Source organism: Pogonomyrmex barbatus, unplaced genomic scaffold (genome assembly GCF_055798465.1).
Source record: "Pogonomyrmex barbatus isolate J1 unplaced genomic scaffold, ASM5579846v1 scaffold8, whole genome shotgun sequence".
NCBI lineage: Eukaryota > Metazoa > Arthropoda > Insecta > Hymenoptera > Formicidae > Pogonomyrmex > Pogonomyrmex barbatus.
In genome coordinates, this window is record NW_028297182.1 from 3,065,303 (window position 1) to 3,078,101 (window position 12,799).

The 12,799-nt window shown below is 29.3% G+C and overlaps 2 protein-coding genes across 4 annotated transcripts; both read right to left on the reverse strand.

Moving 5' to 3' along the window:
* Positions 1-842: 842 nt before the first annotated feature.
* holn1 (CD2 antigen cytoplasmic tail-binding protein 2 homolog holn1) lies at positions 843-3,351 on the reverse strand. Of its 3 annotated transcripts, none has more exons than XM_089084281.1 (7): positions 3,109-3,351; positions 2,642-2,818; positions 2,338-2,501; positions 1,948-2,128; positions 1,693-1,880; positions 1,482-1,593; positions 843-1,352 (listed from the first exon to the last, which is right to left on the reverse strand). In XM_089084281.1, the coding sequence occupies exons 2-7, from the start codon at positions 2,775-2,777 to the stop codon at positions 1,117-1,119; spliced, it is 1,017 nt and encodes a 338-aa protein (XP_088940407.1). In that variant the 5' UTR covers positions 2,778-2,818; positions 3,109-3,351; the 3' UTR covers positions 843-1,116. The 3 variants fall into 3 exon arrangements, with proteins under 3 accessions (XP_088940407.1, XP_088940406.1, XP_088940408.1); XM_089084280.1 differs by having other exon boundaries at positions 2,996-3,349; XM_089084282.1 differs by lacking the exon at positions 3,109-3,351 and having other exon boundaries at positions 2,688-2,815.
* A 1,673-nt stretch (positions 3,352-5,024) lies between these two features.
* Als2 (Amyotrophic lateral sclerosis 2) lies at positions 5,025-12,427 on the reverse strand. Its single transcript, XM_089084272.1, has 14 exons — positions 11,826-12,427; positions 10,226-11,548; positions 9,578-10,147; positions 9,131-9,500; positions 8,797-8,998; positions 8,514-8,694; positions 8,201-8,367; positions 7,954-8,063; positions 7,658-7,866; positions 6,974-7,528; positions 6,695-6,871; positions 6,342-6,510; positions 6,058-6,240; positions 5,025-5,961 (listed from the first exon to the last, which is right to left on the reverse strand). The coding sequence occupies exons 1-14, from the start codon at positions 12,164-12,166 to the stop codon at positions 5,914-5,916; spliced, it is 4,605 nt and encodes a 1,534-aa protein (XP_088940398.1). The 5' UTR covers positions 12,167-12,427; the 3' UTR covers positions 5,025-5,913.
* Positions 12,428-12,799: the final 372 nt, after the last annotated feature.

Below are 12,799 nucleotides of genomic sequence, written 5' to 3' on the forward strand. Positions count from 1 at the left end.
TAATAAATAAAATAATATAATAAATAAAGAGGAGCGAGGATTTCCGAGTCTTATCCTACATTTTTATTTCTGTCAAGATATATTACTTTTTGCCTGTCTGAAACACAAAAATCAACAACATTAACCTAAGGATAAAAAGAAAAAAAAATTTATCTTTACTAGATAAATAAAGATCAATCTGTATGATTATTTCGTACGGTACAAATAGATTTATTTTAGGAATATATAAAATCCTATTTAAAAATATCACGCTCCGCGGACCATAAATTTCAACGACCCTAGTCCCGTAGGAATGCAGAAGCAGTCTCTGAACTCTAAAGTATGAGAGTTTAGTTCTGTCTTGATTTAAGTATCGGATAGTTTTTAATAACCCATCAAAAAGCATATAAATGTTCTTTACATGTAAAATGCAACGTTTTCCCAATAGTATTTTAAAATATTCCATTTTATAAAATGAAATCGTTATACACTGCTTATTATTATACTTTGTGCATTTGAAAGTTAAATTTTAAAATTGTAAAATGATTTTTATTTAAAAATTAATTTGTTATATAGTAATTAATTTGTTTTATAGTATATATATATATATATATAAACAAAAAACTTCTCAATATTCTTTTAGATCTATATACATTGTTAATAATAATATATTATACATATTGATCAAATAAGATCAAATTATTTATAAATTGAAAAATTTATATTTATCTAAATTACATAAACTTTATTAATTAAAAATTTTTTTGTCTATCCTAAAATATTTCGATTTTTTGAAAAATCGACATTTTATCTCTTTCTCTTTTGTTCAATAGGTATAAAATAATTAAAAAAATACAATAGAATTTAAAAAAATGCAATTTTATTACAGAAAAATTATTGAAATATAACTTCTTGAGCCAATTAATATCAAAGTACATAATACATCACGATGGTGCATCATGATTTTCTCCAAAGTTTATACAGATATTTTTCACATGATTCATTTATTTCTATTTTGTGTAAAAACTATACACACATTAATATTATACATACTACTTCCATAAAAGTTTTGTGATTTGACAAATATTCAGACAACTTTTATCTATTTATTCACATTGTTGCCTCGTGATAAAAATGTCACAGATAAAGTTCAAAATCTACTCTAGCAGCATTATAAAATTGATTCTGCTGTCCGGTTCTTCTGACCCAAGCGCCTTTTTTGAAATAACCTTCTTTTGCCCATGCATGCATTTGCTGACTAGTATGAGGTCCGTGTATCTCTGCATTTTCATCCTGCGACCATTTTAAATCCCATGTTACATCTTCCTCTAGAGGCGTACTTTTTTCTGCCTCGCTTGTTTCTGCTACTTTTCCTGTATAATATATATAAACATATTATATTTACATAGTCACGATATTGTATAATATAAAAATTTTTGAGAGAAAGAAAACAATAATGTGAAAATTTTTAATATAAACGTTTTTAATGTTGTATTACATACCACCATCAATATCATCCAGTTTTGCCTTCTCCTTTTCATCAAAATCATCAGCATACATATCCAATTCTGCCTCTTGTTTTGAAGGATGTGCATGTTTATCGCCTTGTTCAATCTACAAAATATAATTTTTTTACGATAAAGATTTTATATATATATATATATATATATATATATATATATATATATCAATATTATTGCCATGCTCTTTTACCTTCTTTTTTATTAATTCATAACTTTCTTGATAAATATCCATATTACCAGTGCGTGTTAATAATTCATTTGCTAATTCTGTCAACTTAATTATGCTGACAGAATTGGGATCTTCCTCTTCTTCGCACGTTTTAGATTCTTTTTTCTTTTTCCATCTTTCAGCTGTGGTTAATTTCTTTTTTCCTTTACCTGGATTGGGACAACTTGTATTTACTTGCGATAGTTCGAACACATGCTCTATTAGTATTATGTTTACCAAGTCTGCATAACGTCTTTGAGACAGTTTCACCAGGTTTAAGATATTCTAAAATCTGTTTATATAACGGAATAGGATCAAACATAATATCTCCTTCATCATCACTATCACTATCTCCCAATCCATAATTTTTATTTGATTTTGTACTCTTTTGTACATTAGCGGTAGAACCAGGTTTGACCTGTAAGAAATGCTTGTAATAATATTTTAAATAAACAAAATTTATTATATTGCTTAAAAAATAACATTAATATATTATATTACAACTATCATTTTAAAAAATTAAAATATAATGTAATCCTCGAAAGTACAAAAAGCACAAAATTACAAAGGATTCAATAATTTGACACATAAATGAAATAGATATTATGTTGTATTTATCTCACTAACTTGGACCCAATCAATATTATCCAACCAGTTATCCCTTATTTGCTTCTCTTTTTTCCAAAGATAATGGCCATCTTTATCAAAGTGACCTTCTTCCAATTCTTCTTTCATATTAAATGCTGTAAATCCTACATTTGCTTCTGGTGCCGAAGGTCCATCTTCTGTACCTGGTGGATAAATATAATTTGATTATACCACAGTTTTATCAGATATATAAATTATGAATAATAAAAATAAAAATGAAAAATGTAATATAATCATTTATTTACAAAAATAAATATATCATTGCACATCTAGATTCAAATACCTTCAAATTCATCTTCGTTCATGATATTATAAGTATCCTCATTTACCTCATCATCATCTTCATCAGAATCCAATGAGTTCTTAAGCGGTTGCTTAGTAAGCATATCTTTCATATCATCAAATTTGCGTTTCGACATGGTTTCTGTATACAAGTAACCTTTACACTGAGGATAAGATACTGCAAAATTAAAAAAGTGTCACTTGAGATTTTATTTATAATAATAACTTAATATTATTTATAATAATAACTTAAGTAATTGTCAAGTATTCTAAAACTTAAATAATTGTCAAATAATTTAGAATATAACTAAAAACATATTTAAAAATATATTCATAATGATTGAATATTACATACAATATGCTAGAAGCAATAAAACGATGTTATTTGCTCTAGAAAATTCCTGTATAAATTCGTAGATACTCGAATATATCAAGGGGTTAGTTCGCGATTCAGGTTATATCACCTACGACGTAATTCTCGAACGACGTTATTTCGCCTTTCGTTTCAAAACATCAAGCGACTTGTTTGCAAACGTTTCTATTCACAATTTAAATTCGTGTCCGACACTCAACGTGGGTAAAACTTCCAAAACTGTATCACTCGACACAACAATCGAACTTCCATCTCGCCTAATCTTGCCAAATCTTGTCCACTCTATCCCCACTCTCGATTGTTTCCTCCGACCCATCATCCGTCATTTCACAATTCCCACGTGATCGTGCATGTGTCAAATGAAAATGTAAGTTTAGAAAAACAAAGTAGTTTTTTTTTTAACGATAAAAGGATATGTATTTTCATGTATTTGACCGTTTTATTTTTTTTTCAAATAGCAATGAGTAAATAATTGTTAACATTAACATAATCTATTGCTTGTATGTCAAGCCCGATAATCTATTTTTATGTCATAATGGAATATTATCAAAACTTTAAAAATTTTAAATATCTATAAAACTTATTAAAACAAGCATAAAAATGTTAATTGGATTTTAATATATAATACGATTATATTAAAATTTATACATATGCACACACATACACACACACACACACACACACACACACACACACACACACCACACACACACACCACACACATATATATATTAATGATATGCAGATTTTGTTATGCTGTTATGCTTTTATATATTTTTTTTATTTTGAATAGTACAATTCACAATCGCCAACCATTTCTTCATTTCTTTTGTCGTTACATCATTTAGAAAATGCGACTTGTTTAATACATCATTCTGTTACAAATTTCCATAAAGGGCTTTCGATGATAAACTAATAGCTTTCACAATACAAAGTATATATCTTTGCCATATGTTATTGATCTAATAATCTTATTTGCTGAAAGTAATATCAATACAATGTACAACATTAATATTTTGTTACGCATTTCTTTTCAATATTGCTGTAAATAAATAATTATTCCATATACTACAATTTCTGAATATTTGGAACGTTCGTCCAAATTGGGAAATGAAATTTCTTCTAAACTATGACTAATAATTACGACTAATAATTTCTAATTCATGTCTTGATTAAATGCAAAACGTGTGTCCAAACGTAGTATAAGAATAATGTAATGTTTGATCTCTTATATTATTTGATGTTAACAATTTGATTCCATGATTTTGGTATCTACAAACATATTATAAAATGTATACTGCATATTGGAAATAATTATTGTATATTCATAGTATATTAATCTGATAGGACCCGCGATTGATTTTGCAGAGAAATGTAGATATATAAGTATCTTATAGTTTATCTTAATAAAACCTTGACGAAATATTTTATATCTTTTATCTTTTATAATTCGCAAAAGAAAAGAAATATTCGTATAATTATCTCTTAAAAATAGATACAATTACAAATTCATGATAATTATATGCTGTGCGACAAATGAGCTTTTCTGGATTAATATAAGGAATACTTTCAGGTACATGCTAGTTATTAGGAAACGTTTCGTTTAACTAATATCACATATATAAATGAAATAAAGTAAGAAACAATTATATAGAACACATATAACAGCACAGTTATAAATAATATGTATAAGTAAAGCTATATAGATATAAATCCATTTTTAAATAATTATATAATATATGTAATATTTGAAATAGATAAAATAACTAAAACATTTTCTTAAAATTATTACAAATGTCTTTTATATAAATATCCTTTATAAGTTGTAATTTAAATCTTAATAAATATATATGTATTAATTATGCAATATTAATTAATTCATATATATACTATTTCTTAGAATATTATACATATATATATTTTAATGAATACATGAAATTTGTTAACAAATAGATACCTATTACATACTTTTATAAATTACAAGATAGAAATATATTCTTTATATGAATTATAATATATAATATATATAAAAACAATATGTCGTGAATTATTTGATAAAGAGCAATTTTTTTCTTCTTTATATTTATTTGTTTATTTATATTTATATTGTGTATATAACATATATATATATACATGTGTGTGTGTGTGTGTGTGTGTGTGTGTGTGTGTGTGTGTGTGTGTGTATTATGGTATATTATGTATCTCATTTTGAAATTGTGGTAAACAGATTTTGAAAAAAGCAATGTTACGATATATATAAATGCTAATTGTATAAAAGATAATATCTATTAAAAAAAGATGTTTTTACAAATTAGGAAATATGATATCAATCATACATCAATTTTAAAAAGTAGAATAAAACAAGTGTTTCTGTAAGCTAACATTATAATTTAGAAAAAATAAAATATAAAAAATATAAATAATAAAGGTAACTTTCAACTTTTTTTTATCACAATGTTGAGCTACGTATTTCTATGGCATTTTAATACGCGGTATCTTTAGATAACAGATAAATGGAAGTACTGTAAAGTTCAGTTTTTATGTGTGACTCATATGTGACAAATGTTATTTGCGAAACATTAAATGATAACCATTGCTCAATAATAAACTTATGTACATTTTACAATAAACTGATATGTTATGCCATTTCCTATTTCATTTGACGCTTTGGTTTTATATAATTGAGATGCTAAAGGCTACATTTTGTATTCTAAATGCAAATCATCACTTTTGTTCATTAAAATACATAATATCTTTCATATGATTCATTTTATCTTGCTACGTAGCGTAATTCTATTTTCATCTGTATATATACATATACATATACATATACATATATATATATATATATATATTGATCATTTCATTGTACCACTATATTTGTGAAAACATTTGCGTCTTTAATCGCCCATATTTGTTTTTTCTTGTAATATCTGATAATAACATGCCTGTAATAAAATTAATTTAATTCAATTATGAAATATATTAAATAATTTACTAATTTTAATTTTTATTATATATTTTATCTGTTAGTTATATCTAACCTTGAGAGTAGTGAACATAATACCAAGTTCTCCATTTTGCAAGTAGGGCTCCATGAAGTCCTCGATAAAATGTATTTCACTTCCTAATTGTAATACACTAGCACGTACTACAACAAAACTGAATACTGGAAACAGTTCATCCATCGTCCATAAATATGTAGATCCTAATTCTTTTTGTACTGCCTATCGTTAAACATACAAAAGTGCATAAATAATTTATTTGTCATTTATCACATAAATCGATATTCTTAATAATATCGATATTCTTTATTTTGCGTACTTACTTGTGTCATTTGTTCAAATGTATTTCTGACTACTAACAACTTTTCTAAAGGGGAAAAAGTTGTTTTAAGTTGCTGTAAAGTTTCTATAGCCTCACTAAAATAAGGTTCATGCTGATACGGTAATGAATTATCTGTAATATTTATTACATTTGTAGTCTTCCAAAATTTCCTGTAATTTTATATAAGAGCATAAGTTACATAAAAGTAAAATACAATTATCATAATAAAGTAGAACATTTCTATATATATATATATATATATATATATATATATATATATATATTATATTATATATATATATATATATATAATTAAGTTTTTTCTACAAATTTTTATACAAATCTATTTCTTACTGATCAATTTCAAGGAAAGCCATGAGAGTTATATCAGGTTGCTTATTCCATTTCATTAGTCTCTCCCAATATGCATCATCCTCCTTTTTATTATGTAAGGCATATAATACAAAAAGTGCAGAATGTACACGTGGCAGTAATATCGGGTGAAGTATCGCAGCAGCGCTTATGACTTGCCTAAAAAAATAGATATCTTTATAATTGATCTTTATAATCGATATTTGAGTCAATTAAAAAAGCGTAGATATTTCACAATACATTCATTTTCACAATACATACTCTTCTTCACTATCAGTTTCAAGAACATATTCTTTGCCACAACGTGGTAAAGCTGGGAATAAGAGAAGTACAATTTCATATATCCTTGTTGTAACACTGTGAAGCTCGGACACTGCATGGCTAAGTAATAACGGATGTACTCTTACGCCACCATAAGTAGCTGTATATACCGTGGCTATTTCCGTCAAAAGAGCGCCCAATGGATGATGTGGGCTTTCAAAAGCTTTTATTAAATACTTATGAATTTCGTTGTAAGTCTGAATGGTGAGTTTGTCTCGTCCAAAACCCGGTATCTTGTCTAATTGATCGATAGTTTCGTTATTTCTGTCTTTTGTATTCGAAGTATTAGCGGATAATTTTTTTCGTTGCAACGTTTTTTGATGAGATTTTGTTATTATACTAGCAACATTTTGCCATATTTTTTGCGTTTCCATAGATTTTTCACTGTAACTGAAATTTTTGATAACTGGTTCGGATACACCAAGTTGTTGATAGCATTGTTTAAATATCGCTTTCCATTTTTGATCTGGAGATACACATAGTTTTCCAAAAGATCTAATAAGAATAATAAAAGAATAATATGAAAAACTATATATTATTACTACTTAGCTGTTCATAATCAATACTGTTTACTAATAATAGAATACTAGTATTGCAATAATATCATATATAAAAGATATTTACGCTGGTTTTGAATTAGATTGCGCAGTTCCACTAGCTTTCATATGCAATGTAGCAATAACTTTGAAACCTTCATTCCATGCACCATTCATGTTGCCTTCTAATCTATCACCACTTCGGAATGTTAATGTACCTTTTCCACAGAATATTCCTGCAGACTTGAATTCACCTTCATAATGTGTGCCATCTTCAAATACCATTACTCCATGACCCTTTAATGAACAATGTTAATATCAATAATTTGAATCTCTTTAAAACTATTAAAAAAAAAATATATATATATATATATATATAATCACCGTTAGGACATCTTGTGTAAAAACACCTTCATAATAAATACCATCAAGTGTCACAATTAAACCATTACCATGTTTCATACTATTACTCCACGACCCAAGATATTTTTCACCTAAAAAATTATATTATTAAAAATATATGTATAACTTTTGCGATATTATACAAAACAAAAAATTATATAATATCATTATCATTATTATTTCTAAGATATTTTTGTAATTTATCTTTAGTTTAACAATTTGCATTTACCTGTCATAATATCGTCCATTATACCGTAACCTTGTTTAACACCAGCAGCCCATTCTCCAATGTAAACAGATGCAACTGACGCCATAAAGTGGCCTTCTTTTTTGACACCGTGACCATGAGGTAATCCATCTTTAAAGTATCCTTCGTAAAAATCTCCATTGACATATCTAAAATATTTTTGCATGATTAATTTTCTATAAATAATATACAGACTAAAGAATGTGCATATAAAAACAAAAGTTTACATTGATTGTTTCATAAAGTAATTAATTGTAATAACCGCGTGAAGACATTTTCAAGAAATGAATCTCACTTCATTGTTCCATATCCATTTTGTTGACCGTCTTTCCACTGGCCTTCATATACACCTTGCATTGGAATTTCCATTTTTCCAGTACCATGAATGACACCCTTATGAAATTGGCCTACGTATGTACGACCATCGGACCATTCTAATTTCCCAGAGCCATGTGGTTTACCATTTAACCATCGTCCTAAAATGATTGATTATTAATCATATGATTGAACACCATATATCTTCACACACATAATGCTTCTTTAGTGAAATATATTTTAATATAATCTTCTCTACAAACCAGTATATTTTGCATCTTTAAAAACATTATGTTTCACGAAAGAGAACGAGCTTGATCGTGCTAATGGAGGTACATTTCCAATTACTCTTTGTAAACTGCACTTTATAGTATTTTGCAAGGCATGTAACCACTCATTGCGTTCGGAAGGAGTAGGAGTGTATAATACAAAATTATCCTCTGGTGCGATAATCGAAATAGCATTCTAGAAAAGGAATCAATTTATTCTTAATTACACTTATTATAGTTCTCATTATATATTATTATAGTTCTCATTATAATAAATAAATAAAATATAATGCAATATAGAGACTAAAAGATTAATACAATTTTGTACCTGTACACTTTCGGAATCTGGTAAAGGTTCTACCCATAATGTTTGAAGCGGATGAATCGTATGCGCAGTTCCAGTGACATGTATGAAAATATCAGTTAATAAAATAAACCAATGTGATGAAAATCTACCAGAATTAAGTATCGACAGTGGGTATGCTCTTGACTCTCGAATGAGCCTTCTATTGGGAGATCTCAATGATTCTCCTAGCTTTCCAGAATTTTCCCAAAATAATTTTGTAGTTTCTGCTTCTTTCTGACGTTTATCTTGTTCATCGTGTACTTGCTCCCATTTTATAAGAGCTTCTTGTAATCGCTCAACACCCATCTTTGTGCCATTACTTTTTATTAAACTATGAATCATATTCTTGTATCTATAATGAAATATTGTAAATACATTATTATGTAGAAATTCAATTTAATATGTTAAAAATTGATATTATATACTTACCTATTTAATTTACATAAGGGATGTTGTAATGCCATTGTTATAACAATTTCATTGCTATGCTTTTTTAAATCACTACTTTTTAAATTATGTACAAACAAATTTGTTACTACTTGTGGCACTTCCATGACTTTTGCAATATGTGTAAAACCACCAAGAGATATAACATCGCAAACAGCATTCAGATAGTATTTATACACTGTAGTAAATTCTTCTATATTGGCAACAATTGTGACTTCATATGCTTCTCCAACATGATTAAAATAATCCCACAAACTTATGACATTTAAAACGCTAAAGTGCATCAGCTCCGCATAACAACGACATAATGTTTCATATACATTGGCTTCCTGAGTTACACCACTCTTTTTTTGAAACGGCTTAATGAGATTTTGATAAACCGTCAACATTTCTTCCAGAAAAATCTGGTCGTTTATCAAATCCTCTGATACGTTCACTGCCGGCTCATTTATCACAGAACAACAACTGTATTGCCCAGAACTGAAAATCCCTCTCGGACTGTTTGATTCATCTTTATTTTGTATGTCAAGTTGAAACATATCTCCAACTTTACTAAAATCACAATATATTTATAAATATATAGAAAAAAGTCACTAATTATAAAAAAAGATTCTTATTTTAGTTGGTTACCTCGATTGTCCCATAAAGTATAAACCATGATGCATCATTACTAAACTATGGAAACTACCAGCTGCCATATCAATAGCTCTTTCATTGGAAGATAACTTTGTGGTAAACAGCTGAGGAGCGCTTTGATCTACCATAGTGTGTAAAGTGACTTGTTTAAAATTATTACGACCCCAAGCAAATACTCTGCCGTCCAGTGTTAAAGCGAGTACATGGAAGGCACCGCAAGATATCTTTCTAATACCAGTATGACTAAGCTTCATTACTAATACTGGCCTTGGTCGTTTAATAATATCTCCCGTTCCCAATTGTCCATATTGTACATCGCCCCATGTCCAGACCTCTGTTGCCAATATATTGCTGCCAGTACGAGACAATGCATTAATTCTTTCATTCAAACCTTGTTGGGATAATTCATGCTCAGAGGAGCCAGTACTCGAAGACCAAGGAAATTCTTCGCAGCGTAAACTGAGTGCCAGACTGGTTACAGTAGGCTTTGTATAAGTATCTCCTTGTTCTTCTAAGTTTTCATTACTATCAGCTTTACATTCGTTAATATCAGAACTACCGCTCATATGTCTCGATAAAGTTACTACTTTGCCTCCTACATTTTTAACACCCTCATATACTAAATTAGCCATGTTCGAAACATTTTGCTTTATCAATCTTGTAGATCGATCGACACTTTCCATAGGAATATCTTCTTTCGCACTTCCATAAGAAGAAACCCAGGATAATTGCCTGGTTAGAAATTGTCGAGCGGTCTCTGTGTTTATAAATATAACGTTTCTTTTTTCATCTTTGTCAGAATCTGTTAGATTATTCAGACATTCTTCACCATTTTCAACAATATCAGATGATTGTCCCTTCTTATCTATTTCCGATAGAGAAACATGCTCCTTACTGGCAGTGGATAGAGCACTGATGGAATTCGTCGAACGATCTTCACTGAATTGCTGCGCGTGAAGACCGGTGAGACACGTGTCTGACGATGTTACACTTCCAGGACTTAACATAATGTTGTTAAGACATTGTGGGCAAGAATTAACAAAAATCTCTTCTTCCAACTCGTTTTCGCTATCCGTATCATCCTTCATAAGCTTGGTGGTCTTTCTCACAGCAGCCACATTGAAATTAGAACCACATGCAATTTCAGACACTGTTCTCCCTTCAAAAAATTTAACCTTTTTTGGTTCTGTACTACTTATGTCTATCTGTGGTTGATTACCACTAGCCCACAGCTGTCCACTGTCAGTAACGAACAATGCTGCATTGTCATTAATTGCTATAAATTTCACCTTCACTACTTCATTTTCTTCCTTGTATCTGCAAATAAAATAAACCATTTTCTAATATAAGTTACGAATAAGATATACTCAATAAAATAATCAAGGCTGCTTCCACTTAAAGCTCACAATGTTTGCGATCAGTATTTGTTCTTATATTTGATGAAAAAGATGAAATGATTCTGAGAATATTGCAATAAAAAATACAAATAAATTATACATATCATAAAAAGATCTAAGACAATAGAGTAAAAAGAAAACAGATCTGTATAAATCTCAGTAGTAAAAAAAACCTGTCTTCCTCTTGATACACGTACCCATGGCTACAATATTTTATTTCCTCCTTGAGAATGATGGTGTCTACGACACTCATGTCCTGAGGATTTACTTTCAAAACATGCCCGTTCGTATTGACGACGAACAGATGTTCGGAATTGGATGCTAGATCGACGACATCGAGTTGGGCCCTTTTGAAAACGAGCGCGGGGCAGGCGTCCTCGCGTGGCGACACTTCCCCGTAGTAGAGATTGCTGGTGGTCGTCGCCGCGAAGATGTGATTCTTGACGGTGGCGAGTTTGCAAATAACGCCGTTTGGTTTGTCGCCGAACGTAAAGGACAATCTGTCGGCGCCTCTCCATAGATACATGTGCCTATCCATCGTGCTGTACGTGACCTGACAGATAAAGTGGTTCGCATAACCTGTACGAGGGCCTTTCTATAAATCTAAGTGCGGCCGCCGACAAGTGACGCCTCTCTTTCGTCATATTATCTGTAATAACGTCTCCCCCGTTAGACACTTCCGTAAACGCACCACGGTGGATTCACACGGCGGCATAATTGAACGGATGATCCTTTTACTGTGATTAACATCCGGTCAGTACTGATATCAGCTGTTAGACGTGACAGTAGACTGGGTGGGAGGAACCACTGAACGTTGAACCTTCGTGTGGAAATTGCATTATGTTTTTTTTTGAAATGCTGAAGAGATGATCGAACTCCGGTGAAAATGTGTTCACATCTTTGGATGGACTAAAAAATTAAAATATCGATAAATTATCAAAATTCTTAATATTGTTAATATGTTTCAAAAAAACCTTATTAAAAGCTATATTTTAATTAATATTATAAGATATTATTCTTAATTATAATATATAGATACACAAAATAAAATATATAAAATATAAAAATATAAAAAAATCATATATCAAATCGTTTTCTGGTCATGTGAAATTGCAATAGCTTTGCTAAAAAGAAAGTTTAATTAAAACAATTGTTAGGACCTATCCAGGAC